The sequence below is a fragment of the Somniosus microcephalus genome, chromosome 6 (genome assembly GCF_052327205.1).
Source record: "Somniosus microcephalus isolate GS21.2 chromosome 6, FLI_Smic_1.0, whole genome shotgun sequence".
Classification (NCBI taxonomy): domain Eukaryota; kingdom Metazoa; phylum Chordata; class Chondrichthyes; order Squaliformes; family Somniosidae; genus Somniosus; species Somniosus microcephalus.
The window spans coordinates 63,742,422-63,765,015 of record NC_140992.1 but is presented as its reverse complement, the minus strand read 5'-3'; the positions used below and the strand labels follow the sequence as shown (position 1 = coordinate 63,765,015).

General features: G+C 44.2%; 1 protein-coding gene across 2 annotated transcripts in view; it reads left to right on the top strand.

Annotated features, from left to right (window-relative positions):
* Positions 1–22,594, top strand: part of naaladl2 (N-acetylated alpha-linked acidic dipeptidase like 2) — a 1,153,361-nt gene that overhangs the window by 390,758 nt on the left and 740,009 nt on the right. For both annotated transcript variants that reach the window (XM_085990293.1, XM_085990292.1), the window contains one exon: positions 9,723–10,257. In XM_085990293.1, the coding sequence (XP_085846419.1) occupies positions 9,731–10,257 (527 nt within the window). In that variant the 5' untranslated portion in view covers positions 9,723–9,730. The remainder of the gene's footprint in view (positions 1–9,722; positions 10,258–22,594) is intronic.

Sequence of the window (22,594 nt, the reverse complement as noted above, 5' to 3'; positions counted from 1 at the left end):
CCCATGTTCCTGACTTACTCCTCCCTCCTGCCCCCCACCCAAGTTCCTGACCACCTCCCCCCCACGTTTCTGGCATTCTCCCCTGCCCAAGTGCCTGATCGTCCCCCCCACCCGGCCCAAGTTCCTGACCTCCCCCACTGAAGTTTCTAACCTCCTCCCCCCTGCCCGAGTTCCTGACCTCCTCCCACTGCCCAAGTTCTTCCCCCACAGATTCATGATCTTCTCACCCCAACAAGTTCCTGACCTTCCCCCTCCCCCACCCCCACCAATAGATGGGGCATTGTGTGTGGGTCACGGATTGTTAACGGGTTTATTGGGTATGAAGTGAATAGTGAGAATGTCGTGACTTCTGGATTTCATCTCGTTCAATGATGTAATTTGCTGCACACGCATCAAGCTTTCTGAGATATCAACCAGGTCTAGGGAGAGGAGAGGGAGAAAGTGGTGTGGGTGTAAAGTGGGTGGGGTTGGAAGAACATGTTCCATCTTACCATCTGGATTACATTCTCATTCTTATTTCCCCCCCCCCCTTAGATCTGGATCACGTTCTTCCCCCATCCCCACTGTGCTCTCTGTACTCTTTAACCCCCCACCCCCCAAGTTGCTGACCTCCTCTCCCCCCTTTCTCCCTCCGATTCCCTCTCCCACCGATTCTCTCGCCCTCCGATTCCCCCTCCCTCTCCCCCCCCCGATTCCCCCTCTCTCCCACTCTCTCTCCCCCCTCCCACTCTCCCCCTTCCCACACACTCTCCCTCTTCCGATTTCCCCTCTCTCCGATTCCCCCTCTCTCTACCCCGATTCCCCCTCTCCCACTCTCTCGCCCCCTCCGATTCCCCCTCTCTCTGATTCCCCCTCTCTCTCCCTCCCTCTCTCTCCCCCTCGCTCCCTTTGATTTCCTCACTCTCTCCCCTCCTCTCTTCCCCTTCCTCTCTTTCTCCCCTTCCCTCCGATTCCCTCTCTTCCCGACCCCTCTCTTCCTCCGATTCCCCCTCTCCCCTTTCGATCCTCTCTTCCCTCCCTAGCCAGCACATATCCAGTGACGGGCCTTGTCCAGTGGAACTGAAGAAAGCGTGGCTGACGCTGCACTGCAGTCGCAACTGTGTGGTACTGCGCATGCGCGGCCTCGGTGACAGCGCACATGCGCAGAAGGGGATCAAGTGCGCATGTGCACAAAAGGGTGGGGCCGACCGCGCCAGTGCGCAGAAGGACACAAAAATGTTCATGCAGATAATCACTTTGTTAAACCAGAGGCTGCCAGCCTCATTAAAGTATTTAAATTTCCAACCTGACTCCTAGGAGCGGGTTGGCTGCCCGCCCCTTCTCCTGCCTCCATTAAACTCAGCCACTTGTACAGAATAGGTGCCATGAAATCAAGTTTTTCAAACTTGTTTACAGGGCAGCATAAATTGAATTAATTTTATAAACGGAGGGCACTATTAAATTGCACATCCATAGTAGTCTTTATTGACACTAACTTCTTGTTTATCATTAATCCATTTATTTTCTGTTTTCCATATTATTCATGCTGTTCCGACATCCACTAACGATTCACTCTCTGCCACCGTCCACACATTCTTTTTGCAAATAATTAACTTGATGCAATTATTACCAAACTGCATGAAGTATTAGATGGTTCGGGAAGAAGGGCTGCAGGTAAAAGAGGAATGTGTTTTTAGTTTGCCGACAGGTTATTTGACGATCATTCTGAGGTACAAAAAATTAGGTAAGCCGAACAAAAATATTCTGGTGTTTGTGAATGGAACTCGACTTTTTGCTGACCATCGTAACATTTAAATTTTGGTTACTTTTATGCAAGTGCATGTGCTGTAACTGGGCAAGAGGCCATCTCACTGAATAGGGCACAGGGGGGTTGTTAGCTCAGTTTCCAGCTCTAAAAACAGAAATACTGGTTTGTGAATGGGCCAATTTTGAGGTACTGCCAATAGAAGTGGGTAGTTTGAGCCCACTGTAATCTTCATAATACTATCATTTTGGACAGTTTTAACAATGCTATTTATGGTTTGTAACAGCTTTTGAAATCATTTCTCTTCTTGGTAAAATTAGGGCAAGCTTGCTTGGCTGCTGCTGCCTTCGGGTCATTTTTGCATGTTGGGATTTTTTGACAGGCAAGGCCAAAATCACGGACAATATGTCATTAAATCCTTCAATCTATTTTCTTTGATCCTTTACTTCCTTCCTCCTGCCTCTTCACACACACACAACAAAGAGAAAAGGAAGTGGCTGGTCGATTTTAAATACTCGAAAGGTTAAAAAAAAACTTTCAGTCAACCAGCAAAGCTTTGAAGAAAAATGGTTTTACCCCAGACATAACACAACATAGTTTCAATACGAATAGCTTGAGGTGTCTGTTCAATATTCTAGTTCCACAAGATCAGGAAACCCAGTAATGCCTACTTGTATTATACTTTAATAAGAGTGCAAGATGTTCTTCATCTTTAATTTGCACTGACTTAAAAGAATTGATACATTAGAACAGTTTTGATATGTAGTTACTGTTCAGTTTTAGTATTCTGTCACAGCCTTCCACAATGTTGAAGGTGTAATACTGAACTGTAGCATTAATGATAGTTTCACCATCAATTTCCAAAATGTAACTGCTTTAAATAATTGATGCATGGAAATTTGTGGTAGTTTCTAGTTTTGTAATGTTTTATTGGAAATATGCGGCTAACGCAGACCAGATGGGTTAAAACTGAATCTTGGTGACTAACTTTGCTACATGCATTTTCCTAGGGGTGAATGCGCCAGGTGCCTTAAGCACTTCTGGGTGGAGAAGGTAACCTGGCAGGGATTTATTTCTGCATATTAAATGAATGTCCTGAAAGCTGAGGAGTGGTGTTTAGATATGTTCTGTTTACCTTGTGCATAGAAATTGAGCACCAATGAGCTAATAGATGTAGATTTTGGCAAAAGAAATGCACAAATACTTAACAAGAATTAGGCAATCTCGCTTGTGGTGATGTTCATGTAATGTTTGGGGTCTGGAAGGTAGATTTGTGTTTTATCTGGCCTGTATCTTTAAGAACACAGAACGTGCACTTTGTGGGGAAGTAGTCTGAATAGGCACATCCTGAGGGCATTTGGCGAGGGATGTTTCTCTCCTTCAGGAGAGGTCAAGTTATCTTAGTCATAAAACCCATAGGAAATGCTGGGCTTTCTTTCTCTTTTTGTACACTACTTGTATACAAGAGGTAGGTACCAAGTAATATAAGACATGGTCATTGTGGTCTCCTGGGCTAGTTTCAATTACCTAAGGAAATCAAAGAGGAAGTTTCCAGACTTTTTCCTTCCTAATTGGGCTTTGGTTTTTATCTGAGTTTTTTTTTTGGCTTTTCCAGGAGACTACTTGGCACCTAGTGGGTAGGGAGTGTCAATAGAAAAAGAAAGATGTATAACGCCTTTCACAACCTCAGGACGTCCCAAAAACTTTTGCAGTACCTTTTGAAGTGTAGTCACTATTGTAATGTAGAAAACGCGGCAACCTCTTTGTGCACAGCAAGGTCCTGCAAACAGCAGTGAGATAAGTGACCAGATAATTTCTTTTAGGTGTTGGTCAATGGATAAATATTGGCCAGAACACCGGGGAGAACTCCCCTGCTCTTAAAAGAGCCCATGGCACTATTTGATGTCCACCTGAGAGGGCAGACAGGGCCTCAGTTTAACATCTCATCCGAAAGACGGCACCTCCGACAGTGCAGCACTCCCTCAGTACTGCACTGGAGTGTCAGCCTAGATTTTGTACTCCGTTCTTTGGAGTGGGACTTGAATCCACAAGCTTCTGACTCAGAGGCGCGAGTGCTACCACTGACACTTCAATTGTGTCGCATAAGGCATCACAACTGTTTGGGACAGGCGATATGGGCCAGTTAGTCTTTTCCTGTCTGACATTTTTGTATACTCATATACTTGTTTAAAGATTGTTAAATTGTGATGTCCATTAGTGAAGACAGAATCATGGAGCGTGCCAAGTTTCCCAATATGCACTTCTGGTAGGGGAAGTGCCATGCCAGTTTTGAACATTCATAAAATCAGCCTTTATATAACTCCATCTATCTATAATACTACTGTAGTATATATTTGCAGCGTGATTTATGTTGAGTCCTCTCCTCGTTAGATCTTTGAATTTTTCCTCATTCTGTTGCCATGACTTCTGTGTCTCTCTTTCCCCAGCCTGCCCCTTTTTCTTCTTCTGATCACTGTCCTCCTTTGGTGCCCGTCTCTCTCTCCCTATCTTTCCCTGATCACTCTTGCTTGCTCTCTGCATCTCTTCTGATTTATCTGTCAAACCCTCTCTATATCTCTGCCAGTCTCTTTATCTCTACTGATCTGTCTCCATCTCCTCTCCTGCGATCTCTTCATCTTTCTCGCCGTTCTTTCAATTATTCTCTCCCTGATTTTTCTCTTTCTCAGTCCCCCGATCTCTTTCCCCTCTTCCTCCGCCAGATCTCACTTGTTCTTCTTCCAAGAGTAAGCACCAGGGGCTCTTATTTTAAATTTAATGCAACCATAGGTCCCAAGACTGAAGAGTAGGGAGTAGCAGCCCATGTTTTTATTCAAATTTTGGGTCAGGAATGTAGCCACAAGAGCGGACTTCAAAAAATAAAGAAAAGGCACAGGAATGGGCCTCGAGGAGAAAAAAAAAAACAGCAGAGAATAATAAAAAGAAAAGGCAGCCAAGAGATAAATGGGAAAGGTGACAGGCTATTTATCTTTATGTATTTATTTATACTCAAAAATATTTTGAAAATTTAAATGTCCAAAACTTAAACACCTCTATTGTTATTGAAATCAACTCACCATGAGCAATGCCAGCTGACATCTGTCAATAGATAGGTCATTTAAAGCTGTTGGCTAGCCCACTCCCACCCACCTTCCAAGAGGTTCAACATTTATTCATAGAATTATGCAGGTTAAAAATAAAAAATAAGTTTGTTAAGGTAGCCATGTATTTATTTACTGTTCTGGATACTCAGAGTGAAATCCTTACATTGATTTATCCTGCTTTGGTATTTAATTACCTAAGGAAAACAAAATATATTTTCCAGAAACCAATTCAAAAAAGCACTTAATTCAACATCACTGGGAAGATCGCTTACAAACCTACCCTACTCCTGGGTTTTGCCATGGGCTGCCTCCACCTGACCATTCACCCACGAGACAAGACAGTCACACCCAATGACTGGCTTGCCCTGCACTCGACTGACTGGTGTACCACATGGCCCGCTATGTCTCCACCTTGACTGAGTAAGAGATATAAGGCTATCTCATCCTGCGTGAGGTGTGGTGCAGATCTTTTTCCTGAACACACACTCAGGGCATACTGCTTTTTGAAGATGAGTCTGTGAGGTGAAAAGTGAGTTGTGTCTTGCCTCTCCCTGAGCCCTGTGGTGCAGTTGGCCAGTTGTACCTCTTTCATCCTTGACTTGTACTGTCCGTGCCTCCCTGGACTGTAGAACCTGCAGAATCATTTGGCGCCCCAGTTGCTGCCATCCCACCCACCTCCATAGGGCTCAGAACCAACTGGGCAACCATTTCTACTGGAAGTGCCTCCACCATGAGTTTTTTTTGGATGTGTGATTCCTGCGTCCATGTACAGCTCTGTCAGCGACTTCTGCCAGCAGTCCATTAAGATCAGCCCTGCGCTGCATTGACCTAATCTTTTTCCCCGATCTGCTTGTCTATGACCCACATAGTATCTACAGCACTCTCTATCAAAACATTGAAGGCAGGGAGGAATAAATTCCCAATTCCATGATCCCTTCATAAACAATATATTCCAGTCAATCTGTAACCACAAGCACCTCTGGTCATCCATAGTCCCTGAATGAACGTAAGAAATAAGAGCAGGAGTAGGCCATGCGGCCCCTCGAGCCTGCTCCGCCATTCAATAAGATCATGGCTGATCATCGACCTCAACGCCACTTTCCCACCTGACCTCCATATCCCTTGATTCCCCTAGAGTCCAAAAATCTATCTATCTCAGCCTTCAATATACTCAAAGACTCAGCATTCACAGCCCTCTGGGGCAGAGAATTCCAAAGATTCACAACCCTCTGAGTGAAGAAATTCCTCCTCATCTCAGTCTTAAATGGCCTACCCCTTATCCTGAGACTATGTGCCCTAGTTCTAGACACTCCAGCCAGGGGAAACAACCTCTCAGCATCTACCCTATCAATCCCCCTCAGAATCTTGTATGTTTCAATGAGATCACCTCTCATTCTTCTAAACTCCAGAGAGTATCGGCTCATTCTACACAATCTCTCATCATAGGACAGCCCTCTCATCCCAGGAATCAATCTAGTGAACCTTCAGTGCACCGCCTCCAAGGCAAGTTTGCCATTTACTTATTGGTAGTCCTTTACTAGGCTGCCACATACTATTGTGAAAGAGCTAACTTCTGCTTGACTGTACCTCATGACCCTGCCCAGGGCAGGCTGAGCAGCTGGTTCGTTGAGTGGTTTGTCTGTGGGTGACATGAGGTATCTAGTCTCCTGTGCTTGGGAGGCCATAAAATGTTTAGCACATGCTCCAAGCTGATGAGTGCTTTACACTCCTGACCTAGTAACTAGATTCTTAAATCGTCTGGAAATATTTCCAGAAATCTGTCCCTGAGCATTAATGGCAAATGCTTTCCAAATACATTCGCCATGTATCCTCAAGCCCAGGAACCATTTCTTTGTAAGGACCAAACAGATTCTTGTTCCATTTCCAAAATTTTCTGCCTGTATGCGTCATGCATTAAATCTTAAGCCCTGAGAACAGCAGGGTTTACAATATCACAGACCATTCTATTGGCAGGGTCGACATGAGAAACGTTGCAAGCATCTTTCTGTTCAAGCAAGTCACAAGTCAGCTAGACCATTTTTTTTTGCCCAATTTGTGGTAACTAACAATTCAAATAAAAATTATCATCCCTCTCTTGAAAATTTGGAATCAGATTAACTTCAGTAATATGGTGGGTCCTTCGTGCTGTGACCACACTAACCAGACTTGCAACTGATGTACTTTTCTTTGCCAATTCACAAGCATGGCAATGCTCTTTCTCCCTCTCATTGGCCTCAAGTTCGCTTTGTTCTCTCCTTTCCATTTGTGTCACTCTTCTTTCCTGTCAACATTGCTCTTGTTCTTTCTCCAGTTGAAGCTCCTCAGTTGAAACATTTGCTCCTGAAATTCTGTCACTTCTTCCACTGCTAATTGTGCGATTTCAGTTTCTGCCCCGTTTGATCTGGTTGACATTTTTAGGTTTACTGTTTCTGTTCTGTTCACTTTTAAGAAGAGGGTGCTAAAAATATATGCTTTTAAAAAAAACCCATAGAAAATCAGTTCAATTGTTACTCTTTTGTTTCTTATCATAGAAAGATAAGAAACTTCTGTTTCTGTAACATTCTTGTAACAGCACAACAGGATTTGTCTTCATTACTGTTACTCTTCTTTCAAAATCCTGTGAAGCACATGCTACAGCTGTGACATTGGAGAAGATCCGAGGCATGGTTTAATGTGAAAGTTTCTGTAAACCATAATGCCCCTTAACTGCCCCATTAACCATTGAGCTGCCATAATATACTAAAATTAATCATTTTTATTTTTCAGTTTGTGATTTTCTGACCAACCCCCCCCGCACTGTGGTACTGAACAGCATATTGATTTCAAACCTTTTCTTCAAGTTCTAATACAAATATAGTATATCTTGTATTACCTGTGGTCACATTGTGCTTGTTGTATCACGTTAGCATTGGCTGCTATTGTTCATCTCTGGAGATGTGAGTTGAATGATGCTAGGGAAAAGCATATTTAAGGGCATCCATCTCTATAGGCTGTTTAAAAATTCTAAGACGAATGATTTGGGCAGTCTCAGCCCAAACACCAGTACACACATACCCATTAAACAAAACATTAATGTTTTTCAATGCTTATTTTCTCAGTTATTTCTCGGGATCTAGGGAGAAGTTTTATAAAAGCGAACATGTATTGCTCATATCCCCCACTCTTCCACTGGTTAAGATTTGTGTTACAGTTCAAACTTACAAAACATGTGTAGATATGGAATAACACATCTCTTTGAGCTTCAGAAATAATTTAATCCAAATGTGCAGGTGACAATTTTTTGTCACCTGAATCCTGAAGTTATATTATAGCCTTGAACTCAATCCTTGCTGCTTGTTAATTAATTTATATAAATGTATGCACTGCTTGTTCTCAACATTAGGATGTTATCAGGAGCAATCCACTGTCTCCCAGATGTTCACTAAAAGCTATTAATTTTCTTTGTGGCATCATTACATGAGTTGTGCTAGTCAGTTGTTTGTACAGGTAGACTATCCTTTATCCGAACTTCCGAAAACCTCTAAAAACCGAAAGTTTTTTCGTTCAGCGTAAGTCATGCGCACGACATGACCAGAGTGGCGCACGACTTACGCTGAGCAGGGCAGAGGGTCACAGAGTTCCCTCCTGGGTAGGAGATTGCAGGCCGAGCTGGGCAGTGTGAAGGAGGTATCGGGAGAGTGAACCCAACAATACAGTGGCCCGTCCGATAGCTGCAGCGGCCCGTCCGATATTCTTTTCTCCCCTCGACCCGAACCGAACCGCGGCCCGTCCGATATTCTTTTCTCCCCCGCCCCCCCCACCCGACCCGACCGATATTCTTTTCTCCCCCCTCCCCCCACCCGACCCGACCCGACCCGAACCGCGGCCCGTCCGATATTCTTTTCTCCCCCCCGACCCCCCCCCTGACTCCCGACCACCCGACCCCTCCCCGACCTGAACCGCGGCCCGTCCAATATTCTTTTCTCCCCCCCCCCCCCCCACCCGACCCCCGACCTGATTTGCGGGCCAGCTTAGTAGGAGTCAGCCGATATCCGGCTTTCCAGAGAAGCAGGAAGGGGAATGAGACACGGAACAGTCGCAAGAGGTAGCCTGAACTTTTAAAATTTATATTAAATACAAATTTCCCAGTCTTATAATAATACCTTCTGAAATCCGAAAAATTCCGAAAACCGAAACTCAGCTGGTCCCAAGGCTTTCGGATAAGGGATAGTGTACCTGTATTATATTGCAGGAAAAATCTATGTCAAATATATTATAGTGCAATAAAGTTTTGTGGTGGGTACAGGTGTATACGAGAGATGGTAATGTATATTTGGCCCTATAATCACCTTTTTGTTTTAAATCCAAAAGTAAAATTTAGTCTGAAGGTGACAGAAAATTGTTAAAATCTGCTTCATGAGAATTACTACTTCATTCTAAAATTTTAATGGGGAGGGAGTGAACACCCTATTCAATTATTTTGCTACACACACAGTGCGGATATCCATTTCAAACAGCTTTTTTTATTCATTCCTGGGATGTGGGCGTCGCTGGCAAGGCCAGCATTTATTGCCCATCCCTAATTGCCCTTGAGAAGGTGGTGGTGAGCCACCTTCTTGAACTGCTGCAGTCCGTGTGGTGAAGGTACTCCCACAGTGCTGTCAGGTAGGGAGTTCCAGGATTTTGACCCAGCGACAATTAAGGTACGGCGATATATTTCCAATTCAGGATAGTGTGTGACCTTGGAGCTGACAAATTCTGACCATACAGCATGCAAATAACTTTCCTGCTTGGGCCAAATGCTACACCATCACCTTGAAATTAGCATCTGGAACTAGGTAACTGAAGTTGCTAAAGAAAGCACCTTATTGATTTTGATTTTAATTTTTTGAATACAGGTACAGAAATGGCCTATCAGAAAGTGGACCAGAGGTTTCCAGTACACTCTCAAGATCTGGACACTGAAGAGCTTCCAGTCACTTCGCTGGAGTTAGAGTGGGACATGGAAAAAGAGTTGGAAGAAAGTGGATTTGATGGCTTTGAACCAGACGATTCGGGCCAACACCATTTGGGCAACTCCACTGGAAACACTGATCTTGACATGGAATTTATACAGCCTTCAGCATCACCCCGGGGAAGATTTGAACGTCTAGAAGAGGAGTCTGATTATGTGGCACATACAAGACCAGTACCAAAAAATCAGCAGGGCAACTTTTCTAGAATGGTAAAACTCTTTCTTGCAGGGATTACTATATTTATTTGTGGTCTTCTAATAGGTTACTATGGACGGAAAGGTAGCTCAAAAAATGTTTTGCCAAATAACGTAACAACACCAACACCACCTGCATCCTCAACTGCTGTACCTGATGATGCCAACGTCCTCCAGGATATTGTTCAGGCAATCGAAGGTTACAGTATCAGGAACTTCTTCAGGTGAGTGTAATTGTGATGCAAAATTTTGGCCATAATGACTTTGATACCAAAGTAGAGAAATGAGAAAGTCAACTTAATGTTGTTTTATACAGTTTTCCAAGATTGGCACACTTACTGTTAACATATTAATTTTAATTACATTTGTGAATTATACTTGAGATTACATTTGAAGATTTTTTTTAAAGGTTAAAGTAGGTATTTATGGGTTATAATTTAAGAACACACTGAATTTTATTCATAAATACATTTCCATTAAATTATGGCTTTTGAAATTAGAATTAAAAGATTGTACAAATAATTTTCAAATAATAGCCAGAGACTTTATCATGTCTCTGTTACAACAGCAGGTTAACAGCAGATTTAAAAAGAGGAACATTTCAGATATATGATTAATTCATGCTTGTTACTTGATGTGACCATGAAATTTACTTGTCATTTAATTTTTTGTTAATATGATCTTGGGTGACACTGACAAGCTGGATTTATTGCCCATTCCTAGTTGCCCGGAGAAGGTGGTGGTAGTAGACCTTCATGAATAACTATAGTCTTTGTGGTGATGGTGTTCCCACAATGGTGTTAATTAGGGAACTCCAGGATTTTGACACGGCGACAATAAAGGAACGGCGATATATATCCAAAGTCAGGATCGTGTGTAACTTGGAGGGGAACTTGGAAGTAATGGTGTTTGCGTGATCTTGTTGCTCTTGTCCTTCTTGGTGGTAGAGGTTGCAGTCCTGGAAGGTGCTGTCAAAGTAAGCTTAGTGAGTTGCTGCAGTTCATTCTGTAGATAGTACAGCATGCACAGGGCACTGGTGTTGTAGGGAGTGGATATTAGGTCCATTAGCAGGGGTGCCAATCAAGGGGACTGTTCTACTTGTTGATATCGAGCTCTTTGAATACTGTTGCAGCTGCACCAATCTCTAGGTGAGCAGTGAGTATTTCATCACTCCTGACTTCAGCCTTGTAGATGGTGGAGAGGTTAGGCGATGTCCTACATGTCTCCAGCCTGTGCCCTGACCTTGTAGTCATGTTGTTGATATGGCTAGTTATTGGTGACCCCCAGGATATTGATGGTGGGGTCTTGACAATGGTGATGCCGTTCTATGGTCCAGAGGAAGTAGTTGGAACTTTTCTTGTCTTTTTCTCAAGATTCAACAAAGTATCATGACAGAGCAGCTTTGCTGGCAAGTTGGCATGTATTTAAAAATTAAACAATCAACGTAACACATATATCCGTTGTGCATCAACAGCTGCCGATATTCTAGTCCTACAGTCTGAATACATGCTCAGACCTATGCACCTTGTTAAATTTTTAATATTTGAGAGCTCAGGTAGGAGTGCCCAGATTCTCACAACATTGCAAAGGGCAGCTTAATTGTCTACTTGGCAGCCTAGATGGTTTCTAAAATTGACTTTGCACTGGACCAAAGTTGTGCCAAAGCCTAAGGGATGTAAAACCCTTTCAATTGTCGGGCCAAATTGCTGTGCTCTGACACCCAAGTTGTAATGCAGATTTTGTATTGATGCAAAGCGGTAGCGTAGCCAAAGCTTTGTTTCTGTAATGCTGTATGTTGAAAAGGTCATAGTAGAATTCTAGAATTTGATTGCACAGAAGGAGGCAGTTCAGCCATTATGCTGTGCTGGCTTTCTGAAAGAGATATCCATCTAATCCCATTCTCCTCCCCTTTTCCCATACCCTTTTTGAATTTTTCTTTTTCAAATATTTATCCACTTCCCCTTTAAAAACATTATGGATTCTGCTTCCACTGCTGTTTCGGGTAGGACATTCCAGGTCCTAATAACTCTCTCTTGTGTTTTTTTTATTCTTAACGTCTCTCTTCATTCTTTGGTGGCGATCTTAAATTTATGCCCTCCAGTTACTGACTCACTGACCAGTGGAAATACTTTTCCTTGATTTTCTTTATTGAAACCTCTCATAATTTTGAACACCTGCACTGAGATCTCCTTTTAAACTAATTTAGTCTAATAATGAATTCCAGTATCTCCTCATAACTATACCCTCTCATCCCTGGTATCATAATGAATCTTTCTAGCACCCCCCACCTTGCCCTTGACCTTACCTCTTTTTCCGATACATTGATGACTGTATTGGTGCCGTTTCCTGCTCTCGCCCTGAACTAGACAATTTCATTCACTTTGCCTCCAATTTCCACCCTTCCCTCACCTTCACATGGTCCATCTCTGACTCTTCCCTTCCCTTCCTCGACTTCTCCGTCTCCATCTCTGGGGATAGGTTATTGGCCAACATTCACTACAAGCCCACTGACTCCCACAGCTACCTGGACTACACTTCCTCCCACCCTGCCTCCTGTAAGGACTCTATTCCATTCTCCCAGTTTCTCCGTCTCCGCCGCATCTGCGCCGACAATGCCACCTTCCACACCAGTGCTTCCGACATGTCTTCCTTTTTCCTCAACCGAGGATTCCCCTCGACCGTGTCCGTTCTATCTCCCGCACTTCTGCCCTCACCCCTGCCCCTCCCTCCTGTAACCACGATAGGGTTCCCCTTGTCCTCACCTTTCACCCCACCAGCTTCCACATTCAACGGATCATCCTCCGCCATTTCCGCCACCTCCAAAGTGATCCCACCACCAAACGCATCTTCCCCTCCCCTCCCCTTTCAGCATTCCGTAGGGACCGCTCCCTCCGAGACACCCTAGTCCACTCCTCTATCACCCCCAGCATCCCTTCCCCTTCACCTGGCACCTTCCTGTACAAGCGCAAGAGATGTAACACCTGCCCTTACACCTCCCCCCTTCCCACTGTCCAGGGCCCCAAATACCGCTTCCAGGTGAAACAGCGATTTACTTGTACTTCTTGCAATCTAGTATACTGTATTCGCTGCTCACAATGCGGTCTCCTCCACATTGGGGAGACCAAACGCAGATTGGGTGACCTCTTTGCGGAACACCTCCGTTCAGTCCGTAAGGGTAACCCCGAGCTTCTGGTCGCCTGTCATTTTAATTCACCGCCCCATTCCCACTCAGATCTCACCGTCCTCGGCCTCTTGCATTGTTCCACGGAAGCTCACCGTAAACTCGAGGAACAGCACCTCATCTTCCAATTAGGCACTTTACAGCCTTCCGGACTCTCTCTCGAGTTCAACAATTTCAGATCATAACCTCGGCCCCTATTACATTTTTACTTATATTTTTTATCTACACCTTTGTTTTGGCCTTTCCGCGCCCCCCCCCCCCACTTTCTTTTTATTTCTCTCTCCCACATGGCAGCTGTCTCCCATTCTGCCAGCGCATTTCACACCTAATCTAGAGCTGTCTTTTGTCTCCACTAGTCCTATCACCATCTTGCCTCGTTTTGAATACCTCTTAATGTCTCTTCTCTTTTGTTCTCTCCCAGCCTGGCCTCTTAATCTATTTCATTTCCTGTGCTTCTTTAGTCTTGACAAAGGGTTCACCTGAAACGTTGACTCTATTTTCTCTCCACGGATGTTGCCTGGCCTGCTGAGTTTTTCCAGCATTTTCTGTTGCCCTTGACATCTTTCCTTAAGGAAGGCACCCAAACCTGGGCACAATATTCTAACTGCAGCCTTTCCATTGATTTGCATTACCTTTTTGCTTTTGCACTCTGTACTCCTATTTATAAAACCTAGCATTGCATATGAATATTTGGGTATCTGAACCCCAACGTGTCTCTGCTCCTCTACTGTTAAGATTTTACCATTTAGTGCAGATGTTTTTTCTCCCTATTCATCCTCCCAAAATGTATTAGCTTACATTTCTCCACATGAAATTTCATCTGATGTCTACATACCCAATCTACTAACCTGTCTACGTCGTCCTGAAGTTGTTTACATTTTTTGTCATAGTTAACCACATTCCATAGTTTTGTATCATCTGCAAATGTTGATATTATGCTCTCATACTCAAGTCCAGATCAATTTTTATATCTATATCTATTTATCTATCTATATATTTATCTATCTATATATATATTGGCCCAGAAATTCGGGTCAGGGGCTTCCCGCGGGTGCAAGCCCCCGATCTGCACTTAACTTGCGCGCCGGCCGTTGAGCTGTAGGGCCCCGTGGAATTCCGATCCGGGGCCTGGTCCAGCAGCCGGCGCACAGTGCTTGCGTATCCCAGGGGCGCAGTTAGTTCGATGCGTCCCCTGGGATCACATGGGCCATGGGCAGCCAATCGGAGCAGAGAATGCTCCATTCATAAGATTGACAGGAAGAGCTGTCAAGACTTCGGCCCCAAAATAGCAATAAACATTCAAATAAATTTTTAAAAAACATCACATTTTTAAAATCAACTATAAATGACATGAAATAACTATTTTAAACAATAATTTAAATTTTTGGGAAAAATAATTTTATGTTCTAACGGGGCTAAAAATAAACTTACCTTGCTTTAAAGTATTTAAAAATAATAAACCTGCAGAAAAAATGTTTAAATTTTAATTAATTCACCACTTACCTTGTAAAAAGCAGGCCTTACGCCTGCTTTTTACATTTCTAAATCCTGCAGGCTTATGATCCCGGGAAAACCTGTAAAAAAATAAATAAATAAATAAAATAAATAAATAAAATGTAAGTTTGATGCGCATGTGCAGCCTCTCCTGCGCACGCATTCTAACTCTGAACCTCTTCGTTCAGAGGAACGGAAGTGCCGGTTTCCCGTGCATGCGCAGTGCATGCAGGAAACCGGCACTTCCATTGGGCTTACGGGTGAGTACCCCGTGCGTACTCACCCGTGGAGACCCGAATTTCTGGACCATTGGCCCAGATATTCGGATCGCAGGCCTTCCGCGGGCGGAGGACTGCGATCTGGAAAAATCTGCGCCCTTACCTGAGGACTCTCGGGACGCGCACAATTCTGATGCTGGGCCTCTCCAAACTGCAAGTGTGCAGGGCCCACGTATCCCAGAGGCGCAGGTAGTTCGCAGCGACCCTGGGATCACGTGGGCCATGGGGAGCCAATCAAAGAAGGGAATCTCCCTTCATACATTTGACAGGAAGACCTGTCAAATGTATGAATGGAGATCACCCCAAAACAAAGTAAAACTTTAAATAATTTTTTTTTAAATCACAATTTTAAAATGACTTGAACGTACAAATAAATTAACTATTTTAAACAAAACTTTAAATTTTTGAAAAAAATAATTAAAGTTTTTTACGTGGCTATAAATAAACTTACCGGCCTCGAAATTCACTGGCCTTAGCGCCGCTTTTGAGGCGCTAGAGGGCCTAGCGCCGAAGTTATGGCCAGTTTAGAAATTGACAGGGGCCCTAAATCGGCGTTAGGCCGGTAGCGCTGCGCCGGCACCGATGACGTCATCGGTGTGCGCAGCGTCCCGGTTGCCATGGTAACCCGCCCGAACTCGGAAATTGAGTTGCGGCCGCCTCGCCCGTGGCAGCCGCAAGCAACGTTCTGGCAGAGGTGCCTTACAGAACTTTGCGCCGGCGCATTAAAGGCCCCGCGGCGGCCGGCCGCTTTCCCGCCGGCCGCCTGGCCGCAGCTCCCTCCCCGGACTTCCCCCCCCCGGGAACAGAAGCAAGCCCGGCACTTGTCCGAGGTGCCGGGCTCATTTTTAAAAAGATTATCGCGGGCCGCGGCCGGGTGCAGGCAGCTCCTCCTTAACGGAAGGAGGAGGCCTGCACTTCCCGAGCCTGCCGCATCGCAGCGGGCACCGCAGCGCCGGAATAGCACCACAATGCGGCACGTGGCGCCAGTTTTGAGGCGCTGAGACCCCTCAGTAGCGCCGGCAGCCGTTTGGGCGCGGCGCTACTGAATTTTTGGCGCGCGCAGGGGGACTTAGCGCCGGCACTAACTTCCGGCGCTAAAGCCCTCGCTGCGCCAAAACCGAATTTCTAGGCCACCTTTTTTAAAGTATTTTTAAAGTAAATTATGCCTGCTTTTACCAGGCGCAAGAATTGTAAGGGTTTTCTGCGGGCGGAGGGTCTCCAAAAAGCGGAATTGTCCGCCCGCAGAGGCCCTTCTCCCAGCAGCCGGAGGATCTGTCAAGAGGATTCTTGACAGTTCGAAAATGCCGGTTTCCAGCGCATGCGCTGTACATGCCTGAAACCGGCATTTCCAATGTCCCTACAGGTGGGTACACAGCACGTACCCACCCGTAAGGATCGGAATATCCGGCCCATTATGTTTAGAGGAGCAATGATCCCAGACACTGACCTGTAAAAGACAACACTGTTTATATCCCTCCGGTCCAAAACATATTCATTAACCAGTACTCTCTATTTTATGTCTTTTAATTAAGTTCCCGTCCCTGCTGCCACACTTTGTTAAATACCATGTGCATTCATTTGATCAACAAGCCTCTTATGCAGCACCTAATCAAACACCTTTTAGAAATCCATATACACAACATCCATGACATTTCTTTATACACTCCATTATTTCCCCAAAGAATTCCATCAAATTTGTCAGATGCAGCTTGCCTTTTACAAGTCCATATTGGCTGTCTATAATTAACCCATGTCTTTCTAGGTGACTCTTAATTTTTGATCTGTATTATGGCCTCCAGAGGTTTAATGCGCTGTTATTTGGCTGATAGGTCTATAGTTATATTTTGAGATTATTTTCCACAGAAAGTGTTTGGAAAGAAAATTACCTTGAAGTGTTATGTTTTAAAACATACTACATTCATGCAAGCTTTTAAAATAAAAAAGCTCTGAGGCAAAGAGTTATTAAAATATTAATGAGCTAGCTTTGATGTTGTTTCCCCATAGACTGTAAACAATAAGCAATTTGTTGGTTTATCTCTGTAGTTGAAAAAACACCTCACACCCATTGTGTTGGATAGTAGCTGATAGCGTCCTGGCTTAAAGCAGACAAAGACAAAGCATAGAGACAGGGATATGAGCATTTAGTCAGATTTTTGTAACCGAATGCTGTGAGGCAATTAGGCCCAGCAAAGGCTTTGACTAAAAGATTAGAAGTGCTGGAGAACGGTTATAAGTAATCTTGTATAAGTAAAGTAAGATGACCCATTGATGTTGGGAAGCCTGGTGTGTTCTTATTTTGTATCATTATGTGTCGAAAAACTGATTTTAGTAAGTCTGATCACACCTCCTGTTCTGCATGTTTACCTTACTGTGAAATAAAACAGCTCATCGATTCATATCTGGTCACATCTCACCAAATGTTTCCTCGGGCCGCCTTTGGAGCGAATGAAAGACCTGAATGTCCTGTTCATGTCAGAAGGGGACACTATTGTTAAAATCCTAATTTACGCTTTCGTACAAGTAGATATGGGGCAATATGATGCAATTCCCAACAAAGATACTCAGACTGCTTATGAGTACAACTGATGCCACTGAAGCTGAGAAGGTAACCATGGTAGACCCAAATTTGTAACAGCTGCTTTATCCCTTTTTTTTAACACAGTTGTTGCATTGGCAACCCTCCAGTCCTCTGGCACAACTTCTATATTTAAATATGTTTGAAAAATTCTGCATATTTAGATTTCAGGTGAGGACAAGATTGGCCTCAGCTGTGATCGCAAACTGCAAGTCAAATAATCTGCTGAGGCTCACAGATAAACAAAGGACATCGGTGAAAGTACTGGAGGGTGAATTGTGTCAGTGGAGCCCTCAATGGGTGTCCTCGTACATGAAACGCAAAAAGTTAACATGAAGGTGCAGCAAGTACAGGAAACTTTGTGCTATCCGGCACTGACGGGACCGAGCTGTTGCTGTCCCATCAAAACTGCCGGACAAACCAGCGCTAATGTTGAAACATACGGAGATTTTGAGCTCCGTATCTGGCAACAAACCCTGTTGCTTAGCAACAGCTGCTAAACAGTCGGCCATACCTTGCAAGCGTCTCTGTAGCTTAGCAACAGCTTCAGCGAGACCTTGCAGAGCCTGACTGGTGGAAAAAAAAGCAAAGAAAAGGAAAAAAACCTAACGAAACAGCTCCTGATTTTTGCCGGTGACGCGAGCATTCTGGACAGTTAACTTCCGGATAAACCAAAGTTTCCTGTAATTAGGAAGGCAAATGGAATGTTGTCCTTTATTTCAAGGGGGATGGAGTATAAAAGTAGGGAAGTCTTGCTACAATTGTACAGGGCGCTGGTGAGACCACACCTGGAGTACTGCGTACAGTTTTGGCCCCCTTATTTAAGGAGGGATATACATGCATTGGAGGCAGTTCAGAGAAGGTTCACTAGGTTGATTCCTGGGATGGAAGGGTTGTCTTATGTGGAAAGGTTGGGCTTATACTCATTGGAGTTTAGAAGAATGAGAGGTGATCTTATTGAAACATTAAAGATTCTGAGGGGGTTGGACAGGATAGATACTGAGAGGATGTTTCCCCTCGTGGGGGAATCTAGAACAAGGGGGCATAGTCTCAGAATAAGGGGTCGCCCATTTAAGACGGAGATGAGGAGGAATTTCTTCTCTGAGGGTCGTGAATCTTTGGAATTCTTTACCCCAGAGAGCTGTGGAAGCTGGGTCATCATTGAATATATTCAAGGCTGAGATAGACAGATTTTTGAGCAACAGGGGAGCCGAGGGTTATGGGAAGCGGGCAAGAAAGTGGAGTTGAGGCCAAAGTTGGATCAGCCATGATCTCATTAAATGGTGGAGCAGGTTCGAGGGGCCAAATGACTGACCTACTGCTCCTATTTTTTATGTTCAATGTATTGGATTTTTAAATATAATGAGGACAGTTTTATTGCTGCACCATTCCACAATGATAAGGCCAAAAAGGTAATCGGTGAAATTGGGATAATTTTTTGTTAAAATCTACAAATTAGAGTAAGGTAAGTGCATAATTTAGTCACGACGTGCAATTTTCTAGTTGATATTGGAATTCTGTTAATATTTTGTCCCATTCTGATTTATATAAACAGCTTCAGACAGCGCTACACTTGGTGGGTAATTAGTATTCAGCGCTGAATTGGGGAAATGTTTTCACTGTCTCTTTTCCGGTGTGAAACTGGTACTCAACGGAGGAATCCTGGGGTGAGTGTTTGTACTGCTCTGACACTGGAATGACATTGTTAACAGGGACTTTTTATAACCTAATGTTTTTTGAACAAATCAAGGTGAGTGATGTCAGTACAAAGGAATGAGGACGTCCCTATATTTGTCCCTTATTGATGGCATCAAGTGCTCCCTGTATTGGTTATAGCAAGGATGGAATGCAGAAAGCTCCTTTGACTCTGCTCCAACAATGTGCTTTAAGCCAAACCTCTCAAGAGCGCTTGTCACTCCATCAGTGTAGTTTTTTCCATTCCCACACCAACCACCTTTTGTGTCTCCCCTTAATGAATTGCTAATTTAGTGCTGAATTTTGGATAGTTGACTCAAATGTATTTCATACAGAAGTCTTGCAATGAACTGGTCTGTGCGACTGTTGTTAGTGTGAACTTGATGGCAGATAATGTGGTGAATGATACCCTTGCCTCTACAGCTAAAGTTACAAATGGACAAGCCAGAGCCTGATGACTATTTATCCATCATGCAGGTTTCCGTTAATGTAACTGTAAAGGAAAAGAAAGTGGAGAGTTTTTAAAGTTGTACTTGCAGCCTCGTTGCAGCAATGAAGAGATGTTGCAAAGATTGATTGTGATGCAGTGCATTGTGAAGTTGGGTTATTAGAAGTCATTAGAGAGATGAAGCAGGTTCAGTGGCTTGCAATCATGTGTATGGCTCCATTAAAAATTATGGCAAATAATTTTTCTGTTCGCTAAAATCTATTGTGCATCATGGTCAAAAGTGTTGCTGTGGGCTAATGTTAATGGTTGACAATGTTCATCAACAAGCCAACAAGGTTTTCATCAGGGTCTGGAGAGAGCATTATACCTTACCCAACAAGCCACAGTAAGGATCCTCTGCATGTCCATTAGAAAAAGCTGCAAATAGAAGGTCTTAATCATCCCATTCACTGGGAGGGAATGGACTCTGTGCTGCGTTGCCTAGCTAATGACAGAGTGGCAGGTATGGTTGGTATGATGCTCAATTCCTAAAGGATACTGTAGCCAAGGTGAGGGAACAGTGTCGTGAGTCACAACTCACCTTGGAGCTACCCTCTGAGTGTGTGGTATAGAATTGTTCTTGAGTCAAATGGGATTGAGTACTGCACTGTACACTTGTGGGTGTCAATTTTAACTTACCCCACCTGGCAGGAATGGGGTGCGGCTGTTAAAAATCCATCAATTTGACTTACCACCCAATGTCCTCTGTAATCATGCTGGCCACCATTTTACTTGCTTCACTTAGGTGGCTGAGGCCGATAGCAGGCAGGTGCTTCATGAATGCATTGATGCATGATGTAATTAGGACCTCGACGCAATTTCAACTGGGCTGGGCGGAAGCCCCACCCACTGGCCAACCCGCTGAGTAAAATCTTGCACGATTGGCTTCAGGACTGACTCACTCACTGGAAGCATTATTTAAAGGAGCATTCACCTGCAGACATTTAGGCCATAGAAATTTTTGAGCTTGGAAATTGCTTGTTTCTATCTACAGGAAACTTTGTGATATCCGGCACCGACAGGACCGGCGTGTTGCCGATCTGTCAAAACTGCCGGACATACAAAGTTAATGTTGAAGCATACGGAGGTTTTCATCTCCGTATCTGACAACAAACACTGTTGCTTAGCAACAGCTTCTAAAGAGTCAGCTGCAGCTGCAAGCGTCTCTAGCTGAAGCTGTTGCTATAGCTACAGACCTTGCAGTGCCTGACTGGGAAAAAAAAAGAACGAGAACTAAAAAAAACTTATAGAAAACGGCTCCTGATTTTTGCCGTTAGATCGAGTATTCCGGACATACAACCTCTGGATAAACCAAAGTTTCCTGTATTTTTAATCATACCCTGATTAAGTTCTTGCAGATTATTATGGCTCCAATTTTTGCTTTGGATGGAGGAACAGTTGGAAAGCAGCCGCAGCCTCAGCAACCAAGATGAGCAGCAGCTGGGCCTGTTCGACAGCAGGTGAGGGGAGCTGCTCATAGAAGGTGTTACCCAGCCCACAGGGCCTATAAGCCAAGAGTCACTTTCCCTAGTATGACTGAGGAGCACTGCAGCAGGAGTCTGTGCTTCACCTGGCAGTCTGTTGCAGATATAGGCAGCTTCCTGCAACAGAATGAAGGAATAGAGAGCTGCATATCCAAGTTTGCGGATGACACCAAGTTGTGAGGCACAGTACGTTGTGTAGATGGGAGCAGGAAGTTGCAAAGGGACATAGACAGACTAAGTGAGTGGGTAAAACTGTGACAGATCGAGTTCAATGTAAGGTCATTCACTTTGGATTCAAGAATGACAAACAATATTTTCTAACTGGCAAGACACTTGTTTAGAAGATTGCAGGGTGATCTAATTAGGGTGCTTAAAATGATAAAGGGATTCAATAGAGAAACTTTTTCTACTGCTGGAGGAATCCACAAGTGGGCACAATCTTTAAATTAGAGCTAGGCCATTTAGAAATGAAATCAGGAAGCATGTTTTCACACAAGTAGTAGTGGAAATCTGGAACCCTCTCTAAAATGCTGTGGATAGGAACTTAGGAACAGACGTAGGCCATTCAACCCCTAGAGCCTGTTCCACCATTCAGTTAGATCATGGCTGATCTGGGGGACAACTCCATTTACTCACCTTTGTTCCATGTCCTTTGATATCCTTCTCTAAGAAATACAATCTCAGTCTTGTAAATTTCAATTGACCCAGCATCCGCAGCTTTTTGGGGGAGAAAGTTCTAGATGTCCACCACTTGTCACATTCAGTCACCAATCAAAGAACAAACTCTTTGGCCTAGAAATTCGATAGCCCCCAAAAACAGGCACAAGGATCGTGATGCGATAGCAACCCGCATCCGTTCGGAGGACTGCAGGCAGCACGTAAAATTCGTGCTGCCTGACAATTAACATGATTGCAGCAGTCATCCGAGCACTCAATGCGCTGCTGAGTGGCTGAACACTCAGCAGGGGGTCCAAGTTAGTGCAAGGCTAGCTCCAATTAAAGCTAGCCGGCACTACTTAAAGGCAGTCTGCACTTCTTAAAGGGTAGGTGCCTTCTGCCTGCTACAGGTGGTGGAAGTGATTGGGAAGGCTGTTATAAGGAAAACAAGTTTAAGAAATGGCTCAACAGGCCAGAGAAAGGGCTCCAAGAGTCTCAGATGCAGCATTGGAAGTGTTGGTCCAGGACGTTAACCCCAGGAGAGAGGTCCTCTTCCTACAGAGGGCCAGGAGGCTCTCCAGGCAACAAACGAGAGTGCAGTGGGAGGAGATAACCAATGTGATCAATGCCAGCAGTATATCCGCGAGGACCTGGACTCAGTACAGAAGTATAATGACCTCCCATGTGTGCTCAAGGTCAGTGAATTCATC